Raw genomic sequence first — 23262 nt, 5'->3', positions numbered from 1 at the left:
ACATAACAGCTACTTTGCTTTAGGCCTCCTGCAGCACTTCTCCACTCATTTTGAAGAAGACACACACTTTATCCGAAAAGTAAACTGTTCCGCCTCAAACCGCCCCAAAAAGACAAGCATTGGAACTTGGCATCAAACTGGTTAAACCTTACAGAAGGACAGATACATAAAGGCAGACTTTTCTGTTACTAAACGGGGGGTGAAGGCAGCAAAAATGCCACATTCAAGGTGCGACTCCATGCATATGACTGCAGACAAAAAGCATTCCAGTGCTAATGAAGCTGGCAACAGCTGTTTTGACAGGGAGGGCTGTTCAAACTAGACATTGTCATGCATACAAGGTAATCTGATTCCAAGTGGAGTGAAGCATGTATGTTCACAGCTGGGTTTCAAATCAATCCCTGTATGTGTGAACACATTGCAATCTCACATCTGTTTCTCGCAGTTTTTTTTTAAAACAAACTAAAGTAACTGTGGACTGAAACTAACCCTCAACACCTTAAAAGATCAGAAACTTATTGAATTAAACCTTTGTTTTTATTCCAGCTAATCAATTTAACTGGTTTGGGGAAATAATTAACAATGAGCAAAAATTAGGGATGCTGTGCTTTAGCCCTGCACGGTAAATAAAAAGGTATTGTCATCGCGATATCAAGTCGACGAAAATTGCAATAAATACACACCAATTTTTTATTTTTATTTTAAGAAATTAAAAACTTTGATGCTCTTGAGTTTGACACGTGTGTTCTAGAAGATTCTGCAAAGCTACTTTGTGCTGTGATGCAACACTTTATGTTGGTAAGGGGGTTCAGATTGACGGTTAAAGAAAGGCCGCGTCTTACTCTGGTGGAGACATTTCTGGTGTTACTGGGCTCACCAGGAACTTTCTGTGGAAGCTCTTTTTATGCTCTGACTCTACAGATTTTTCAGTTAACCCATTATGACCTGACCTATAATTATAGATGCAAAAGATAGTTGAGTGAAAAGACAATAACATGTCATAGATGATATGATAATGACTGCTTTAGCCAAACGGGCACATGTTTTTATTTTTTGTACTGCTTTAAAACCATTAGGATTAATTTATATTAGTAGGATTAAGATATTTGTTTTAGAAATAATACATAAATAGATTAAAACTAAGATATTTGTCAAAATGTATGTTTCTGATAAACCCTGGATGACAACCGGTCTAGTGTACCCCTCCTTCGCCAAACAGTGGCTAGGATTAGCACCAGCAACCCCATGACCATAACAGGGATTAAGTGTGTTTAGAAATAAGATGGATAGATAGATATTTATCCAAATAAGAAAAATAATAGAAAGAAAAATTAAATGATTAAGTTGTTTGTAATCATTTTGACTTTTTGGCTAAGGCCCATGCAGCATACTTCACCACTCATGCAGTGACTCTCTGAAAACACCACACAGGCATTAAGCTGGCAGCCGAACAGAGTTTTGTCACTCCTTATGAAAACACACTGACAACGCAAATCCAGGATCCGCATAACTTCCAAAGAACCCCCCCCCCCAAAAACCAATGCCAATAAAACGGGAGAAAAGCTGAAACTGGCAGCCAACTCAAGTTTTAAGGAGTATCAGATGCTTCAGTCCATTCCAGGATCCAAGTTGGAAAAACACAGATTACATAAGAGCAGACCTTCATGTATTCCTGCTTCACTGTGTTTCTGATCATCATGACAAAGAGTTTGGCTCGCAGAACAGACTGTCTGAAAATCACATGGATCTCCAAGCTGCTCGTTACAACACAACTTTACACTGTTCCATTCAGGAAAGGGGGAACCCAGTTTATGAAATGAACTAAGATCTGATCTGATATGAGAGACGAAGAAAATACAAAGTCCTTCATCTAATCGAGGAACAGAGAAAGTTCTGTCTTCTGCCAGAGTAAGATGCATATAGATGTCTGCTTCCTGGTGTTATGTTGGTCATAAAACTGCTTTCACACACTGCACTACCAGAGGCGAAGCAAAGACCAAAGGCGGCCAAAGTGCTTGAAATATCATGCAGTTCCACTTGTAAATATTGCCTGACTAAGCTGTTAAAAATAGCACAAAGAAGGAAAACCGACGAGTCTCGCTAATCGTCACATTTAAAAAGTGGCTGTACCTCCTCATTGCACCTTGCTCACCACCTTTTTTTGTGTTTAGCTTTATTTTGCACTTTGGTTCACCCTCAAAAGGCAGGAAGACTTTGCTTGATCCGCACCAGAGTCTGGGTGAGCGTTCACACTTGGCAAACAAAGAAGACTTTATGAGGAAATGAACCCTGGTGGGAATCAAACCTGCAAGTGTGAATGTGGCAGCAAGAAACCGGCGCCATAGAGCGCTCCCAGCGATACAATCAGTCGACCGTCGATGAGGACGTTTGTGTACCACCAGCTGTAGACTGCCGAACAGCCAATGCTCACTGCACTGAGACCACGTCATCGGTGCAAAACCAAGATAATCAGCAGCCCAGAAGGACTAGCCTGGCAACTTCTTGTCTTGTTTATTTGGTTTTCAAACAACGTCATGGTGCATTACCGCCACCACCTGGTCTGGAGTGAGTCAAAATGGTTTACCCCTCCCTACAAACACTTCACGTCAGTCATACCATTCCTATTTGCCATCTCTTTTTTTAAAAATCCGTATTTATACACCTCATCAGCACCAGTGGCATCAGTGTTTCATTAACCTGTTAAATTGGCATTTTCCGTCAATGCTTTAACTGATAATATAGATCTGGTAGTTTCGTTGAGTGTGTCCCAATCGAACCCTTATTGCCTTCTCATCCGTTCTATTGTGTCCCTTATGTTCCAACTTCCCAACTGATACTCCTCCCACCTTTGTGGGAATATGTCCATTATGCTTTGTTCCGCCTTACCAAGATTGATATCCAAGTCTGGATTTTGATTTATGAGCAGCATGTTTCGCATTCGTGTCTGCCGATTCCTTTCCATAGTCCTAAAAGAGCTAGTATCCAACTAAAGTTGATTCCTATATTTTTTTCTATGCAAAGTTTGTTGAATGGCAAATGGCGTGTACTTGTATAGCGCTTTTCTATCATTCTCAAAGGCCCAAAGCGCTTTACAAGTATACACCATTTACCTTTCACAGTCCTACTAACCCATTCACTTCCACCAGAGCCAAGGTGAGGTTCAGTGTCTTGCCCATGGACACCTCGACATATGTCTGGTCAACCACCCTACCACTGCACCACGGTACACTAATTTGTACTATGTTATTGCAACAGTTATGATCAATAAACATGAAATGTTGTGTTTTTTGGCATAAATAAACTTCGAAATAGAAAATAAATTATGACTTTTGATAGAGGTTTAAATAAATTCCTTTTCAAAATAAGACATCCTGTGACACATAGGATCATCTCAATGCACCAAATGTAGTGGGTAGTGTAATGTCAGCAGAAACAAAGTAAAACAGTTTATTTTACTATTTGTGGTGCATCTCTGCCAGATACTCATAAATTTAACAAACTAAAATTAAATCAGCGCTATTTAAGGGACCCTTATCATTTTTTTAAATCACACTTTAAATCCTTGTATTTATTTAAAAACATCTGGCACACCTTAAGAATAAATTCTGGTTGTGCTGATTGTGGTCCAATCGATTTTCTGTGGTTAACGGTGCACAAAAATCAGCCCAAACGTTAACTTTGTTAAACTATGAAGCTGAACCGCTTCAGAAATGGTTGGAGCATTATGGGTAGTGTAGTCAGTAGACTGGTGAAGTGATACGTTTTGTTCTTCAACTGTTTGTAATTAAGTTGAATAAAGTTTGAGTTGGTTTACTTTACTTTTTTTTTAAAAACTCTACAACATACTTTATATTTTATAGCTACTTTTGAGGAGTAAAAGAGCCACATGTGGCTCTGGAACCACAGGTTGCAGACCCCTAGACCATTTGTGTGAAAAGCAACCTCAACCCCCTTTAGAAACAAGAAGGAAAGGCCAAAGAGCCGTTTTCTGGAGGAATTGAGACCAAAACTTACGTGACAAATCAGTGTGTGGTAATTCAGACCAGAGGTTCAGTGCTCACAAATCAGATTTTGTCCATTTCAATCAAATAGACTCAGAGGTCTCATGAGCAGGTTTGCATCTCCTGCAGATAGGACTGCTGTCACAGTCGTCTGTCTGCTCTTCCAAAGAAATTCACTGTTAGAAAGGTGCAATTCATTCAGAACTATGCCAGAGCTCTAACCAGAACCAGGAGAACCAACCAATTCACTCCTGTCCTCACACTGACTACCACTTACATATAAAATCTGTTTTAGATTTCTGCTACGGGTGTATACATCAGTTAATGGTGTGGGACCCAAATGCCTGTCAGATGTACTAGAGGCTCACCATCTACAGGAACCAATGGAGCTGGTAGACTTGAGTCAGAACCAAACAGAGTGAAATTGCTTTCAGTTTCACAGACGGAAGCAGCTTCCTGATGAATTTCTTCAACTGTTTCTAGAATGACATTGCTTTTTTTGCTTAAAAGTCGCACTCCGATCATCTTTTGATCTATTTTCAAAGCATTCCCGGTGGTCCTTTAATTATGATAAAAGTAAAAATCTGTTTTTTTCTGAAATATAGTTTCTGCAGAGTGGCAGGAGTTTGTTATAAATTTGCCTCTGAATTGTGGGTGGGACCGTTGGCATGGAGCAACCCCGCCCCCCTCCCCATTCCTGAGAGAATGGAGTGCAGTGTGCTCGCCCAACATATTTTCTACATCAGAAATACGATCTTTGAATAAAAAGATACTCAAAAATTCATTTTTGGGCTTAGTTTTCTTTATATTTGTCGAGCGTCATCAGAAAAATTCCACAAGTACATGTTAAAAACACAATTTTCATCAAAATGGGTCTTTAAGTTTCATTCTTAATTTGCATTTTATTTACATATAATTTTCCTGTAAGCTGCAAAACTTCTGCGTCTCTGTGAAACTCCTTGAACCTTCTCCGTGTGTGAAAGGTGCAACCCAAATGAAACTGCTTCGCTCTCCCCACAGCCGCTGTGCTGCTGCTCTGATGTGTCTTCACTGCACTTGGATCCGCTGTGTGAGATGACTGGTTCTGTAACGGCCTATTCCTCCAATCGCCCCTTCTGTCTCCCACTGTGGTCACAGAGCTGAATCATAAGTGGAACTGGTGCAGATTCAAAATTCAGCACAACAAACGAATGACACTGCAGTGCCGCATCGAGCTGTGTGTTATTCAACACAGGTGGCACTAGGCCTGCACAATAAATCACAAATGTATTGTTATCGCGATATCAAGCTGTGCAACATGCATATCGCAAAAGACAGCAAAAATTGCAATAATGGTTACCTTTAATGTGCCAAAACAATCTTATGGAGGCTTGAAGTATTTATTTAATGAATCAAATAAATCCATTTATGCATTTGACCAATCAGATTTACCTCTTCATGTTGTTGACCAATTTGAGCCTTTTTAAGTTAGATGTTCGCCTCCTATTTTAGTTGCCTTTATTTCATGTATCACAAGTTATATTGCCATTGCAATATTGATTATTCATATCGCGATTTTTCCCCATATTGTGCAGCCCTAGGTGGCACACAAAATATAAAAGTCGTAAACCGCTCGGTGAACCTGTGGAGTCAAAATGTTCATTCAGATTTTTTCCTGTGGGCACCGTATGACATCATCACCCGTACATCATAAGTGCGTGCAACTAATATAAGCCAAATAATACTTCATGGTACACTTGCCACACGCTCGACAATGGTACGTTCCATTTTCATGATGGCCCTTGAGGTGGACGCACGAACCTCAAGGAAAACCGCAAGACTCACCTGTGCTCCATTCACCATGCGTCCGCTCCTCCACGACCCTCCACGCGGCCCGCACAACCCAAAAACCAGCAGCACCGGTACCGGTCAACCCCCCCGCCGTATGGGTGCACATGACTAAGCCTTTAGATGTGTTTGAAGCTGATTTACAGTAAAACAAAAGATGTTCTCTTTTTCAGATTTATACATATTTAGATTAAAAGACAATTATATTAATTAATCTGTGTCTAAGTGGTTTCTGGCCTCGTTCTCCCTCTTATCCGTTCAGAACTCCTGAGCCGAGCGGCTCAGTCTGCTTTTGTCCTCAGTGTTATAGAAAAACAAAAGCTTGCTTAACGCACTTTCACAGCCATCTGGAAGACAAATGACCAAGTCCACCATACAATACAAGAGGCTGTAATCCATTTCCGGTGCAACAGTTGTTTCCAAAATATGGACAGCTGCAACTTTCCAAACAGAAGCTGCATCTCAATCATTTTTTTGTCACATAGAAAGAGCAAGTTTTAAACACAAAGAGTGTTTGAGAAGTCTAGAAAAGCCAACAAAAGAAGGATTTGGTGAGGTTTTAAACCTGAAAAAACATAATGGGTTGATCAACCAAAACTGTTGGAGGACTAAACCTACTGAGGGATACGAAATAGATAAAAACAAGCAAGAGATGGTTGTTTACTAAGCTCTTTCAATGTATGTTGCAGGACATCTGCTTTAAAGCAAAAAAATAAGCATCTACCAAGAATAAGAATTGCTCCAAACCGGAGCATTTTACAAAATCTAACAAGAAGTTTCCCACTTTTTGAAAATACAATGTAGCTTAACCTTTTTAGATTATATAAATGTGTGCAAGCTGATGCCAGGAGAGGAAAAAACCAAACTAGAGTCATCTACAGACTGAGTAAACAATAAAGAAAATAAAGGCTCATATTGTAAGGAAAGTTAGGGGAAATCCCACTCACAGTAAAGCACAGAGGTGGTTCTATCATGATGTGGATCTGCTTTGCTACTTCTCACATTAGAAACACTCGAGGAAACGAAGAAAAAAAAACTTCTGAAAATAAAAACCTGCCTTGAAATAATACACAGAAACCATAGACGGGTTGCAATAAGTGAGTTGTCTTTACATATATGAAAACAGAATCAGACAAAAAATTAGTCCTGCATTTGCTCACAACATTACACACTCGAGTACACAATGTATTAATGCAATTCACTACAATTCTTCCCTAAACATTTACACCAGCAACTTTTTAAGTACATAAAACTAGAGTATAGTTAATATTAGCTAATTCTAACTGATCTTTGAGCAAATTTGTTGATTAACCAGAATCATTTGAATCACGTCCTTCTAATTTTGTCTCCTGTCGCTCAGTCGATACATTTTTGGTTGTTTCTCCTTGATGACTGCAGGTAATCTATAATATCGACAATCTGATGATTGACCATAAACACCACAGGTCATCGTTGCGCCTCAAATGTAAAAAAATTATACAGCCTGTTGATTGTTGCTAGCGGTTGTAACTGTTTGCTTGCCTTTCGGCATGGCTGACAGGAAGTTCTGTGACGTAATTTTCAGCCCATCTATAGCAGGCGGATAGAAGATGCTTCATTCTAGATGTAAAAAAAAACGTTTTTTTCTTAAAATGCCTGTCAAACTACGGCTCTGATTACTGCATGTTAGGTAAGCTGAGTATCAGTAACTGTGTGCCAACTACAATGCTATAACTTGGTGACTCACTAAGATATTCTGGCTCTGAAGTGGTAAAATTCTAATTGATTCTTGGGTGAACATCATCACTGCAGTTTTTGGTAGAACTCAGGTAAAAGGTTGCCGGTGATTAGAAACAGTTTAAAAAAAAAGCCTGTCCCCCCCCGTCTGTCTGTCTGTGTGATGCAAGTTTTTGTATCTGTTGAAATATGAACCACTGAAATGTGGTTTAATGTGACAGTTATTCCTAACCATAAAGTAAAACCATTTTGTGGAAATCTAGGTGGGGGCTCAGTGCTGTCTCACAGATTACTCACAACTTACAATCCTTTCATCGTTACGTTTTGTAGTATGCTTTCTTTAAAACATATTAATACTAACTTAAAGTGCAAACTACTCAAAGTTGTACCAGAGCTGCTTGAAAGCTACTAAAGACTATACAAACATATCAGTCTCCTCCTCTAGCTTTGTTCAGATCAGTAATATCCGGCAACAACAGGAGCTAATGTCTGTTTCTGAATGGATGGTAGAAAACAAGTAAAACTGAATGTTTTTGGGCTCAAAGCATTCCGACCACAAGTTATATGCTCTACAGAATTGGTCAATTGAAGTTAACTGTTAGATATAACATTAGATCAAACAATGGCATGGACAACACATATAAGTAACCTCGTTAATACAACTAGTAGGAACATTTCAATAGTTAGACACAATGCTAATTCTTTGTCAACAGAAAGATTGGTTCTGCGGTTTATAGTCTTGTGTTACTTGGACCATTGTCATTGTTTGCAGCCAAAAAAGACCTTACAAACTTAGTGAAGGATAGGGTTGCAAGACTGGTTCTGGACTGTCCTTTTAGGGCTAATATCAATTGCATGCACGAAAGTCAATCATGTAGAGGTGTAACTATTTAATTTAAGTCCTAATTTATGGAGTTAATTCAGTCTCAATAATCAGAAATGCACACAACCGGTTTTACAAATGCACACGCTCCGATTCACAAATGTCATTTTATGCAAACGTGAAAAATAAATTCGGAAATACACACCCTGTGTTTCACAAACACACAGATTGTGTTTCACACATGCACACTAAATGTTTTACAAATGCACAATAAGTGTTTCTCACAAATGTGCACACTGTGTTTCACAAAAAACATTTTAGAAATTCACAATAAATGTATCAGAAATGCACAGTAAGTGCTTCACAAACGTGATTTTTAGGTACACATGTGATGTGAACTCACAGATCATTCGAACTGCAAACTGTGCATTCAAAATCCCGTTCTCGTTTGTGAATCTCCCCGTGTGTGTGAGAGATTTTTCTACGGTGAATATTGAGACTCATCTGACGGAGCGGGTCAACTAATCTCACCATTGGCTAGTGAATCTGTCAATCAAACTCATCGGGAAAGCAGGCGGGTTCGCTTTTGGCCAATCGAATGGCCCCTTACACTTTCTCTACGCTTTCTGCGGGTGGCAAAAGCCCCGCCCATATTTGATTCTGTACCAGTCGGTCGTTAGCGTGTTAGCCCTAGCATGGCTTGTCGGTTTATTGCCTTCGGTTGTCAAAAATTACTGGCTTGTGCAACTTTTCAGTGGACCTGGGAGCAAGGCAACAGTGGTTGAATGCAGTTGACATAGAATCCATCGAACTCTGTACTGGTCATGGGATTTACAATGAACGTTTCACTCGGGATTGTTTGTACGTTATTCTCTTAGCTTTCATGCTAGCGTCATTTCAACACTCAGACACGGTTTTGATCATATGAAGGTGGAGGAGAAAAATCTTCAACTTCCACAGGTTTTGTGGAGAAACTGGCATCACTTTGCTCCGTACCACGCAGTGGGACTACATTACCTCAAGTTCATCTCACTGTCAATCACAGATACCCAATACACATCCCCTGCTCAGCCCGAAGTCACTTGGCTTGACCTTAATTTTATTTTTTTAATAACTCAAATGTAATTGATTTTATATTGTAACCATATACATATACACCTCTTGGCCAGGTCACCCTTGCAAAAAAGATCCTCATCTCTCTGGGTTTTATAGCTGGTTAAATACTACACAACAAAAGATGGTCATAGAACAACAAAGTGCAAACATTCACCCTTTATTGCAGAGTAAAATTCAGTGAAAACATGGACAGATTAAAACATCAAAATTTAAGCAAATGTGGGATCTCTACTGATTTGAATTTTATTTAAACTGGAACTAATTTTCATAACATCCTTACATACAATGAAGTCCCTTGAACAATACAGCAGTATTGATTTGAACTCTGTCTTACTCCCCTCAGTCTCTCTTCTTCTGTATGTAATTACGTCGCCTAAATTAAGTTCTAAACGCACTGGACAGTAAAGATGTAGGTCCACTCCCAAACGGTCTGAATTCCACAATGGATTGATGTCGTCTTGCAGTTCCAACATTTGTGGACCCAAAAGAGGACTGTCCCATACCAGGACATTGATCCCAGGATGAGGTTCAGTCATGGATCCACTCTCCTCCCATTCAATCTCTGGAACCAGCATACCCTGACAAAAAAAAAAAGAAAAAAGATACTGTTTATGAACAGCACTGTTTTTTTTGTGTTTTAGATTATGTAGGAACAGTGACCGACTAATAATAACTTATATTGTTGCTTGCAGGCAGACCTCATATCTCCATAACTGTTTATAATTTGCAAATAAGTGAACCTTAACAAAGTAGTGACATTAGTACATCTGATGGCTCATAAGGCCATGCATTGTGATGCATTTTGAACTTGCAGATGTGCTATTCTTCCTACAAACAAACAATTTAGGGAAATTGTTTGCACCACACAACAATAATCCTTTTCATTCATTTTCGATGAATATTCACTGTAGTCATTATGATTTCATGATACTCTTCTTGATACTTTCCACTTTAGTCAAACTGCACACAAATCAGTTGTCCAGTACAGTGAGATTAAATAAAGCATTTACCCGGGGATCAGAAACAGGGTTCTGGGTCAAGCCCAACTGCCACAGCTGATTTGGTGTCATGCTTTGCTCCGTCCTGATTGGATGGGTGTCCCACGCGTCACTAAAGACATCCAAACTGGCCTGAATGTGTGGTAGAAAAATGTAATGGCAGCAGAATACGTGATGTGACTGATATTGAGAAAGTCTTGGTCCTCAGGAGAGTGCAGGATGTTGTAATATAAACCAGTAACACTCATGAAGACATCACACCAGAGGAGCTCAATCCTGTATTTGGAAAAAAGCAAAAAGAAATATTATATTGTCAGATTTATTTTTAATACATCATTCACTTTTATGTATCAGGGCACGAGACTAACTTTTTTCACTAGGAGCATAGTGGCCCCTAACTGAAAATTTTAGGGGCACAACCAGAAAATTTAGGGGCGCATACCGTAAATCAACATTCTAACCAAATCTACTAATTTCCACTGTATTACAAATAAATACTTTAATAATAGATGCAGAAATTACAATGTGCTGTTTCTAATTCAGTGTCACATTTTAATCTGCACTTTTGAAGATGCAACATGAAGGTAAACTGACATCACCATCGCTGTCACGACAGTACAACTAAGTAAAAATAGTAAAAAAAATACCATACATTTAGAATAAAAAAAAGTTTTTAGTAACAAGTGATTACCGTAGTAACCTTTCGTAATTTCACAGTTTCAAACAAGACTTAAATGTATGTAAATATTAGAGGATGGAAATTCATGTTGGTGACACCAAATAGGTTCAGTCAAGATGCACAATAAGCGTGTTTGAGATCACCCAGATGGACGCAACCCTGCACAGATCACCTGGTGTGTGACGTATATTTTTGTTTTTGCTCCAACATCACCTGTCAATCAAAACAAAAATATCACGAGAAAGGGGTGAGAGCAAGACACCAATCAGAGCGAACGCAGCTGGAAATTTAGTATTGAACTGACTAAAAGCTGCCCTACAGACTAAAAAACAATGCATTATGGGACATGCGTCCTGATGGGTTTTTTGTAGTTCACTGATCAATTAAAATAATTTAAAATACCAACTGATTAAAAAAAGGCTACATCCATCCCAAGACAACTCCTAATTCCTGGTCTCTTTCAGTCTCGCTGCAGATTCGATTTCATACGAGTTTGAGACCCCTGCTGTACACTCTGTCACTGGTACACTAGCTGCAGGTCGGAAGAACGAATCAATAGTTCGCTTGCTCATAGCTCAGACGCACATATCAGGTTGTGATGATATTTGTCTCCGTTTCCTTCCCACGGATGTTAGGCCCCGCCCCTCCACATATTTTAGCCACTTGCAGTGACTTTCCCTATTCTTCCCACACGCATTGGCCGCCTCAGGCATCACTCAATGAAACGCGAGTGTGTGCTCGCGTGTGCTCCAGTCTCATGAGTATTCGCGCGAGTGTGTGTGTCTGCCTGCGTGCGTGTGCGCTCGCGTCTCATTGATGATTTCATCTCTCATTTCATCGATCATTGACGTGCTCCTTTCATGTTTAATGTATAAAAAATACGGAGGGTGGAGGAGGCAAATTTACTGGTAGCACATGTGCAACTGGGTGTAAAATTCAGTCGCACACTCTCAAATTTTGGTCGCAAAATGCGACCAAATGGACGCAGTCTGGAGCCCTGTGTATATATTAAAGCTTCTAAAACTAGGTTCAACTCACCGTTGATTGTGTGTACACTTTTCCTGCAATGAAGCTGTTTGTGTCAGTTCTACGTACTGTGAGCATTAACTCGGCTATGCCCACATTTTCTCCTCCGTGATCTCCTCTCACCCTGACAATAACATGAAAATCATGTCTCAAACACATAATTACAAATGCATCGCCAATACGGTACACATCAGTTTAAAATGTAATGTTCTTATGTATGATGCCAATAAGTAGAATTTCTAGGTTAAAAAAATTGCAGGAGTGGGTTACATGTATCTCTGGGGAAAAAAATGAGGTGAGAGAGACTGTTAAGGGGGGGTAAAATGTTATTCATGAGGGGAAAGTTTTAGAGTTGCCTTTGTTTATGGAGAGGAGTCTAAAAAAAGTAATTTTATTTTTGTACAAATAACCAAGTACTTATACTGCCTGATATGTGAATAAAATATTTCTTTATGAATGACATGAATACCTCAGAGGAAAGCCATAAACGTTCACAGCGTCACTGAAGAAGGCCAAGTGGGTGTCTGCACAGTTGTTCTCTGCTATCTTCTCAGGTACAAGATCTATGGAATACAAGTACAAATACTTTCAACTGACAGATATTTACAGGGGCAAAAATGCTAAATTCCCAATTGACAGGTTAAACAGTAATACAACAGGATGATAAAATATGAAATAGAATAGAATAGAAGGGTATTTAATAATCCCTGAGGAATTTTTTTTAAAATGGCCATCTTAAAAAAACACATAAACACACATGCATTACAAATAGAAATATCACAAAATAAAAAGATTGATAAAAAAAAGGTAAATAATTGGAAAATCAGTGGGTTAAATTAAAAGAAATTACTTGTAAGATGCCCTGCCAGAGAGTTGTATTGCCTGATGGCACGAGGAACAAAAGATTGTCACGCTGTCACGCTTCAGTAATTCCTAGAGAATAAATAAAAACACAACAAACATGGATTAGATCATTTAGCTGTCTTATCTTAAATTACATAATTTTCAAATATATGAAAGGGGAATTTTTTAAAACACTCTTGCTATGATTACTTGAGCTTGTAGTAAAGAACACCTTTAAAAAAAATCAGAGACAAGACACTGATCACAGGAAGCCTGTGAGTAATACTTACAGTAACTTCTACTCTAATCACTGTTGACAGCTGATTTCTCCCATCCACCCTTTCTGTGACTACTTATCGACTACAAAACAGCCTAAAAACATAATGTTTGGGATTCTTGTCATTACGTCATTGGAAGTAAAGATACGGGGATTTTAGTGGCTGTCACTCTGACACAATCTCACAGGGCTGGTCATCACAATGAATACGGGTTCTAACGTTAGAAACTTAATGAGGCTTCTTTCATTCAACAGTGGATTCATGTATGTTATATTTAAAAAATGCCGTTTTCATGAATGTCATGAATTAACTTTGTTGCACAGTCCACCCCGTCTTATTAAAGTCTGGGTTGTGAAAATGCTGTGTCTAACTTTAACCCGGATCGCGTTTACATAAAGGCAGCACACGGAACAACTAGCTAGTTAGCATAGCATAGCATCAGTGTTTAAACAAATCGCCGTCTCCAAATCAATACTTTTTATTAAACTTTCTTTGCTGCTGTAAATCCGGCATGCTTTTCCCCTTAGTTCCTTATGAATCATGTTAAGAACCTACAGATCATTGGCTATAGACGCTAGCTTGAACCGACACCGGCTTGAACTTCACTCACACTCACACAGCCACAACTTGCACAGGCTAAGCAAAACAAAGCTAAGCTAATTTGCGGTGGGGGTACTCTGCAAACGACTCGGCTGCAGTGTTCATAAAGCATTCACACATGTCACTTGGCAAAGGAGAACGCTTCAACTTAGTATTCAATAACATTACAGGACGTACAACGAGGGAATGATCAAATAAATGCATTACTTACGGGCTGAGACTGATCCCGTTCAGAAGACCTCTCCGCCATGTTTGCCGCCCGCGTCCTTTCAACTGCTGTGCTGAACAGCTCCCTCCCTCGTCACTTTGAAAGTGAAGAGTGTAAGGGGCCATTCGATTGGCCAAAAGCGAACCCGCCTGCTTTCCCGATGAGTTTGATTGACAGATTCACTAGCCAATGGTGACATTAGTTGACCCGCTCCGTCAGATGAGTCTCAATATTCACCGTAGAAAAATCTCTCACACACACGGGGAGATTCACAAATGAGAACGGGATTTTGAATGCACAGTCTGCAATTCGAATGATCTGTGAGTTCACATCACATGTGTACCTAAAAATCATGTTTGTGAAGCACTTACTGTGCATTTCTGATACATTTATTGTGAATTTCTAAAATGTTTTTGTGAAAAACAGTGTGCACATTTGTGAGAAACACTTATTGTGCATTTGTAAAACATTTAGTGTGCATGTGTGAAACACAATCTGTGTGTTTGTGAAACACAGGGTGTGTATTTCCGAATTTATTTTTCACGTTTGCATAAAATGACATTTGTGAATCGGAGCGTGTGTATTTGTGAAATATGTTGTGTGCATTTCTGATTATTGAGACTGAATTAACTCCATACTAATTTGTGGTGCGATTTATTGTCGATATGGGTTCATTTTGATTCACTGACATAAAATCCATCCAGAACTAACAAATGAAGATTCTTTTGCTCTGTGCATTATGTAGATAAAAAGGATTCAATGTTTTGCAGGATGACGCTTCATCGGGGTGGATGTTTGCTGCTCCTCCATCTCCCCTGAAGCAGTCGCATTCGCAGATAGTTTCACAAACTTCTATCCTCCCTATAAACAGTGCATTGACAAAACCTTTATTGCGTAATATGACAGATGCCTTTTGTTTGGAGGAGAGCTGTGATAGCTGCAGGACCACGTTTTCCATGGAGACCAAAAAAGATGCAATCCCAGCAGAAAGAAAGCATCTGATCACAGACTGATCACTGGAAAGCAGACACGCAGCACGTGCTGCAGACAACCACACCTCCGAGCTGCAGCATTCACCAGGAGTTGGAGAGACAATGGGGAACGAGGGCGAGAACAAAACCCGTCCTCCTGGCTGAGGACTAAACCTCCTCACCGTCCGCCTTTACACTGATTTCAACCACCCATCACCTCCACATTAACCCCCCCCCCCCAAAACCCCGCATTTACCGCGACTCATTTCTTCCAAACAATAACACACCGATTTATCTGTTTATGTAAACAAACCTGTTTGTGTTGTCTCTTAAGGTGAATTTTTTTAAACCCGGGACAAGATGCAGCATCCTTACCGGGTCCGGTGTCCAGCTCCTGATGGCGCGGCTTCTTTGTGTTTATAGTCCGTGTTTCTGGTGGAGCAGAGATCCACCGCGCGGCTCTCGGCTCGCGCCCGGGACCACGCGCTCAGGGGGGAGTTAGGGAAACAACGCGTGACGTCACGGGAAGACTGGAAAACCAGCCACAACATAAACGTCTGAAACGTCTTTTTTTTGCGACCATATTTATCAGTATTTGTAGTATTCCCCACATTTGATAAATATTTAAACTAAAAATAATCAGATTTTTAACGAAGAACTGATTTATATAGTTTTTAATTAAGTTAAATAATCGAGTTCTATGAAGCCAAAACATGTGCAGATGTTCCATTACTTGACTTTTGGACTAAATTTTTTAAATCAATTTAACAATCTTGAGTATCTAACGTTAATAAGTACAGTATATGTAAACATAAGTCTGAATTTATGACCTATATAGGTAGTTTGTGCAAAGAAGAAGATAGGTAGTTTGCGCAAAATAGCAATAATCCTAAATTATATTTCATTCGTATACTTAAACTACAGATACACATCTAAATACGTCAGTCTATTGCTTAAGTGATGCACTATCCCCCCACTTGTGTGAATGCATGGAATAGATGAGAATCAGGACACATCTTCAAGAAAACATTTTATATTTCAAAAAGAACCTATGAACATAATGAAAAAGCCAAACAGTGAGTCTGAACATCCAGACAATCGAGTTCCAAAAATACATTTTCTTAGGAAATATATACAAAAAAACAAAAGTAAAAATTTATATTTTAGTTGGAACCTCCAAACAGGATGGTTCCATTTTAACATTTTATTAATAAAAATAAAATTTTAAATATCTTAATCCACCCATAACGTCAGCTGAGGCAGTTTCAACATTGAAATCAAATGAGATTCCAGACCAACCATTTTTTTGCATTTGCATGCAACAACAACTGTACATCAAGTCATGAACTTTTTTTAAGGAAAACAAACAAACAAAAAGTCTGCTATCAATTTAAGCTCGAGAGCCCTGCAGCTGTGCCAGTCTCTGCTTCAAAAGTTCAGATTTCCTCCTCAGTTGCTCTTTGAATGAGATGAGTCTCTGCTCGTCGGACTGCATGCTGTAGATGCACTCCGTCGCCTTCTTCAGGATCACCACTTTGGCGGCCTTCTCGTTGTTCGCCACCTCTGGGATCTCATCTCGCAGTGCGAAGAAGCTCAACTTGAGCTCGTTCCTCCTCTGACGCTCCAGAACGTTATGAGTCCTCCTTTTGTCGTAGTCCTCGGTGTCAGACGTCCGGGGACTCGAACACTTGCGGTTGCTGCTGATTTGTTTGAGGACCCTACCATGGCTGCTGCTTCCTCCTCCTCCTCCTCCACCGCTGCTGCTCTCCAGTTTCAGCCTTTTGACAGCCCGCTGCTCGTGCCTCATGGATGGATGGGCGGCATAATTATGCTGATGGGTGGAGACGTGGCAGCGCTTCAGCACTAGAGGACTGTGATGCCTGGTCTCCAGCGGGCTGGGTTCACAGCGTTTCACAGCCTGCCTCTTCTCCACCGTCACCACATCAATCTCCTCTTCCTCCTGGTCCTCCTCGTCGTCATCCTCCTCCTCCTCTTCTTCATCCTCATCATCATCATCATCTTCTGCAAAAAGAGGAAATGAGTTAGAGCATCTCTAAAGAACATGCAGGTTCATATCAGCTGTCATGTCATGGGTGTAACCGCTCCTCCCTGACAACCTGATCTCAATCACCAACTCCTAGATTCCTGCCTAATGGTGGTCCCCTCCTGCAGAGGGGGGCTGCAGCCTGCAGCTGCAGCTCAGAGGGGTGTGTCTGCGTGATGAAGGCACGTGCAGCTCACCTGAGTCACTGCAGCTGCTGCCGCTGTTCGGCGGCGTGTCCAGCCCCAGATCCTTCACGGGCGGCGTCCCCGCGCTCTGCTTGGGCGTCTCCGCCACCGGGAACGGGAACACCACGGACGGGTCGATGCACTCCGCCGCGGACGTGTTCAGATCCTGCAGGTAGCTGCTGTTCAGCTTCCACGCCGCGCCACTCCCGGCGGGGTCGGCGCAGTCCGCCGCCGGCGTGTCCTTCCGCGCGGCGTGCAGCGACGCCAGCCGCTCCGAGACCACCTTCTTCAGCTTGGCCGTGGCGGAGAAGCCGCTCCACATGCAGTCCTGGATGATGATGGACTTGAGGAAGGTCTGGGAGTAGTCGGAGTCGCAGATGATGCTCTGGTTGACCACGTCGTCGCCCAGGAACTCCGTCACCATCTCCAGCTGATCCGCCGTGGAGGGGAAGAGGCTGGACAGGGACGGTCGGCGGCTCGGGGAGAGGGGAGGGGTCGGCAGCAGTTCAAATTTTTTCCAGATGTCCTCGCTCGGTGCCGGAGGCTGCGGCTGCTGAGGGTAGAAATCCTCCTCCTCGTTATCGCAGTAGAAATAGGGCTGGAGGGAGTCATAGTCGTAGTCATAATTTTTACTCGCCAAACTTGAATTCAGCGGCATGATGGTGTCCCTACGCCGAAATCTGGTTGGAGGAGAGAACGGATTAGTGGGGCTTCTTGGAGAGGTTCGCGGCAGCTGCTTGGCGTGAAACCAAGATCACATGGTCACTCCACAAGCACCGACCCTACGTGCACACATTACCCTGCATGCACCAGCGCTGCAGCAGGCGCCTGAACCTGACCGAGCCGCCGAAGAAAGAAGTTCCAGACTCTGCTGGTAACTGCGCTAAATTGGCGTGGGAAGGTGCTGAAACCCACCCCTCCCTTACCTTTTTTTTTTGTTTTGTTTTTTTAAATGTCTCTTAAAAGAGTTGAAATTGGCGCAAAGCAGGCGGAGCGCTGAAGAGGCGAAATATTCCTGTGCGCGAGCATTAAAATCCGTCGTGTGGAGCTTCGCTGCAGCAGCGACGCGCTCTCTGTCATCAGCAACGTGAGACTCACAGCTGAGCGGCCCAGGCGCCGCAAATATATACGACCGCATCACCGCCCGTTTCCTTCCGCTTCTCTTTTTGCCGCGAATATTCGTCTGGGCTCCAGGAGAATTTCCTGTCATATTTATTCACGTTTTTCTGACATAATCTTACTTGAAATTCATTTTTACACCGATATTATTTTTTTAAATATGTCTGTACACTTTGTGGACGTTTTTATTTTACCAACAAACGTGGGTCTAGAGTAGGGGGAGGGGCTATTTTAGGTAAGAGAAAATCTGATGGTAGCTTTAACACAAACTACAACTCAAGATTAACCACAAAAACTCCCCTATAGATGAAGATTCATTAGGCAGAAAAATGACAAATATACAAAATAAAAGATTTTTCCTTATTTTTCTTACAATTAAACTTTATTTGTGTGTGGAAATTGTATTAAAAGTCTTAAAATTAAAAAAAAGATTGATATAAAAACATTAAGTCAATAATTCAACATTACACAACTATTTTATAAGAAAAAGGCAAATATGGGATTTGATTTAAACATATGAAGTGAGAATAAAACTAACTTCTATTAACATTTTTTTTACATTTTGTAACTCAAACATCTTTACTTTTGCAGCACAATACCACTTTTGAAAATATATTATACAAAAATGTTGTACATAAGTCATTTCTTGTAAATAATAGTGACCCAAGTGGGCACTATTTTACCAAACCCCGCCTAATCTTTTGTAGCTGACTCATGACATCTACAATCAGCTGATATATTTATATGTAACACTTATTTTATTAATTTAATCTCCAATACAAATCTGTTGTTTAATTATCTAACTGAAGTAGATGTGCTTCATCTACAGCTGAAGGTGCATCACAGGTGCAGAAGCTTACCTTGATTGCAGCTCAGAATCTGAAATTGGACCAAAAGTCAATTTCTGCAGTTTTGTGTTTTCTTCACGCATAAACACTAAAGGTGTGAGGTATCTCCCGATTCTTTAACAGAATGTATTTCGTTTGTGCGCTGAACCGATTGACACCAATTAACTACAGGAAGGAAGCAATTAGAGAAATCAGATGGTTGGAAGGACGGTGCTGCGACGTGGAAACGCGGGAGGAGGTTAGACGCGCCTCGAGCGCCCTCTGCCGTTCAAAGGTTGCAAAGCAGTGGGTTAAAGGTCACAGGGAGCACAGAGGAAATCACTGATGAAATCAAGCCTGAATCAACAGTTGGTTCAATAAAAAGGATTTAAAGTATTTTATTTAAAATTTTGAGAAATTAAATAAATAAAAAAAACAAGACAAATAGCGGCATCTGAAATTAAATTTTCAAATATATTTGAGAAACAAACATTGCTTGAAAAAATAATGGGTAAAAACAATTGTTATACACACACACACACACACACACACACACACACACACACACACACACACACACACACACACACACACACACACACACACACACACACACACACACACACACACACACACACAGTGCTCAGCATAAATGACTACATTTGTTTCTGTGAAATACAAAATACATGGGCCACATAATTGCAAAAAAGATATGTTAAAGTGATTTTTCTAACAAATTAATTCAAACACTTTTCTTCCTACACCCCAGTAGGAAGAAAAGCCAAACTTAAGACTACAAAATTCTAATTAACAGGCATTCAGTCTAATGATTAATTTAAGAGGTGTCCAGCACCCAGGGTATTTCTTTAAAAGGGTATTTCTTAACAAAGAAAAGTCCTTCCCATTTCATGCTGTCAGCAATGGTTCCCCATGGAAAAGAATTGTCCCAAAATCCAAGTAAGGAAAACATTTCTTTGCACAAAAAAGGTGACGGCTACAAGAAGATCTGCAAAGCTTTACATATTACTCAAAATACGGTATAAAAACGGCTCCAAAAAATGAATAAAGATGTAAGTGCAACCACCTTACAGAGACGCCCAGGCCGTCCACCGAAGCTAACACCTCGACAGGAGCATCTTCTGATGAGACGGGCTGAAGAATATCGACATGCAAGTTCACTGCAGTTAGCTAAAGCAGTAGAAAGCCAAACTGGAGTACCTGTTTCCCGTGACACCATACGGCTCACACTGCAGAGGAATGGCGTGCATGGTTATCATCTACGAAGGAAGCCTCTTCTAAAGCCCATGCACAAAAAAGCACGCTTAGAACTTGCTAGGGTTCATGCTGAAAAAGATGAAGACTACTGGGACTGAAAACTCTAGAGTGATGAGACAAAGATCGTCGCTTGTTGAAAAGGTGAGGAATTTCAAAGAAAAAAGCATGGTGCCTACAGTGAAACACGGTGGTGGCAGTGTCATTATGTGGGGCTGCATGAGTGCTGCTGATGTGAAGGGGGGGGGGCTGCATTTCATCGACTGTGTCATGAACTCAACAATGTACGGCTCTTCACTGAAGGAGAAGATGCTGCCATCACTTCATGCACTCGGACGTTTAGCACTTTTCCAACATGACAATGATCCAAAACCCACTTCTAAAGCCACTGTTGCATTTCTGAAGAACAGGGTGAAGTTGATTAAATGGCCAAGTATGTCCCCTGATCTGAACTCGATCAAACACCCGTGAGGAATTCTGAAGCCACAAGTTCAGCATCCTCACCATCCAGCATCCAGGCTCCAAAAGAGGTTCTTCTTAAAGAACAGACAAAGATAGATGTTGCAATATGTCGCCAACTTGTTCCTTCCATGCCTAGAAGACTTGATGCTGTTCTTAAAAATGATGACGGTGATATACTAGATATAGTAGCTTTTGTTGCAGCTTCAACCAATTTAAGTCAAACTGAAGATTATGTGATCTAAATTAGATCATTAACCTTAACTTCATGTTATGGAGTTAAAGAATTGTTATATCCTCTTGAGAACCGAGGGAAAAAAAGTGTCTTACAATTTTTGTTTTTGTGTGATTTCCTATCTATTTGGGCCTAAAAAAAACACCTTACAATTTTAATTTTTTTAAAAATGTTTTTTATTTTAATTTCCCAACATGTCCACTGTAGAGGACAACAGGACGATATTCCTGTGAAAATAGAAGTCAATTTGGAAAATCAGAAAAAAGGAGCAGATTAAATCTTTAGAGTGATATTCACCCAAAAAACATTCAATTTTGTTCTAAAACAATAAAATTCTGCATCACTCTTCTGTTACTTGTTGGACCATCTGCTACAGAGGAAGATCGACCGGTAAATTGAGAGCTTTGCTTATTGGCTCAGCTTTCTCCTCACCACAACGGACCGAAACAGTGACCGCATAACTATGGACGCTGCTCCGATCCACCTGTCAATCACATGCTCCTGTCTTCCCCCACTCATGGACAAGACCCCAAGATATTTAAAATCCTCCACCTGGGGCAGGGATACTCCACCCACCAAGAAAGGGCAAACTACCTTTCTTCGGTCAAGAACCATGGCCTCAGATTTAGCGGTGCTGACCCTCATCCCAGCCGCTTCACACTCGGCCACAAACCGCCCCAGTGCACGCTGGAGGTCCCAGCTTGATGAAGTCAACAGGACAACATCATCTGCAAAGAGCAGAGATGAAACCCTGTGGTCCCCAAACCAGTTCCCTCCACCCCCTGCCTGTGTCCTAGAAATTCTGTCCATAAAAACTATGAACAGAACCAGTGATAAAGAGCATCCCTGCCGGAGTCCAACATGCACTGGTATCAGGTTTGACTTACTGCGGACTATGGGAACCAAGCTCTTGCTCCGGTCATGCAGAGACCGGACAGCCCTCAGTAAGGCTCCCCGGACCCCATAATCCCATAGCACCCTCCACAGGATACGGGGGACGCAGTCGAACGCCTTCTCCAAATCCACAAATCTGGACTGGATGAGCGAACTCCCGCAATCCCTCCAGCACCCTAAAGAGGGTGTAGAGCTGTTATACTGTTCCACGACCAGGGCGGAAACCGAACTGTTGTTCCTGGATCTGAGGTTCGACTATCGGACGGACTGTCTTCTCTGTCTGTCTTCTCCAGTACCCTGGCATAGACTTTCACAGGGAGGCTGAAGAGTGTGATTCCCCGGTAGTTGGAACACAACTAAATCAAAAACAGATCCTCGAAAATGTCATCAATGAACTGTGAAAAGTACAGGATTGGACAGAAATATACAGGTAAACAAAATGTCCATTATAGAGGACATAAATGACTGGGCCGGGTCTCAGGAGGATAAAAAACTCAACCTCAACCGTTTATCTTTTGTTCATTGAGCTACTGATTAAATTAGTCCTTTTTAAAAGGGTTGTGCTAATTTATGCTGAGCTCTATCTATCTATCTATCTATCTATCTATCTATCTATCTATCTATCTATCTATCTATCTATCTATCTATCTATCTATCTATCTATCTATCTATCTATCTATCTATCTATCTATCTATCTATCTATCTATCTATCTATCTATCTATCTATCTATCTATCTATCTATCTATCTATCTATCTATCTATCTATCTATCTATCTATCTCTCTATCTATCTCTCTCTCTCTCTCTCTCTCTCTCTCTCTCTCTCTCTCTCTCTCTCTCTCTGTCAAAAAAATCAATAAATAATTGCAATTACAACATAGTCATATAATCAAGTTTCATCAATAGACTTGCTAAATGATAAAGTAGTAGTAAAAATTGTTTTTTCTAATGAAAGACATTAAACAAGCAAGATAATAAAAGGCAGTCTTGTTATTTAAACTGTTGGTTTGGGAGTAAAATATGATTTTCCAAAAACAAATGAAAAAAGAAAAAGTTTGACAGCAAATAGCTTAACATTTAGATGCACTTTTGGGCATTTTTGCCATTGGTTTTGACGTCAAATCCTTTTTACATCCCAGT

General features: G+C 40.7%; 1 protein-coding gene and 1 long non-coding RNA gene across 5 annotated transcripts in view; both read right to left on the bottom strand.

The window, feature by feature from the left end:
• The window catches only part of LOC110017292, a 43198-nt gene extending 27610 nt beyond the window's left edge, over positions 1 to 15588 (bottom strand). The window contains exon 1 of the long non-coding RNA XR_002292655.2: positions 15462 to 15588. This is a non-coding gene — a long non-coding RNA (uncharacterized LOC110017292). The remainder of the gene's footprint in view (positions 1 to 15461) is intronic.
• Positions 15589 to 16103: 515 nt separating this feature from the next.
• Positions 16104 to 19471, bottom strand: myc (MYC proto-oncogene, bHLH transcription factor). 4 transcript variants are annotated; one of them, XM_023949883.1, is made up of 3 exons: positions 19295 to 19471; positions 17328 to 17995; positions 16104 to 17108 (listed from the first exon to the last, which is right to left on the bottom strand). In XM_023949883.1, the coding sequence occupies exons 1-3, from the start codon at positions 19363 to 19365 to the stop codon at positions 16477 to 16479; spliced, it is 1371 nt and encodes a 456-aa protein (XP_023805651.1). In that variant the 5' UTR covers positions 19366 to 19471; the 3' UTR covers positions 16104 to 16476.
• Between the last annotated feature and the right edge of the window lie 3791 nt (positions 19472 to 23262).

Source organism: Oryzias latipes, chromosome 20, assembly GCF_002234675.1.
Source record: "Oryzias latipes chromosome 20, ASM223467v1".
NCBI lineage: Eukaryota > Metazoa > Chordata > Actinopteri > Beloniformes > Adrianichthyidae > Oryzias > Oryzias latipes.
Note: the sequence above shows the minus strand (reverse complement) of the source record. Positions and strands in the feature narration are given on the sequence as shown.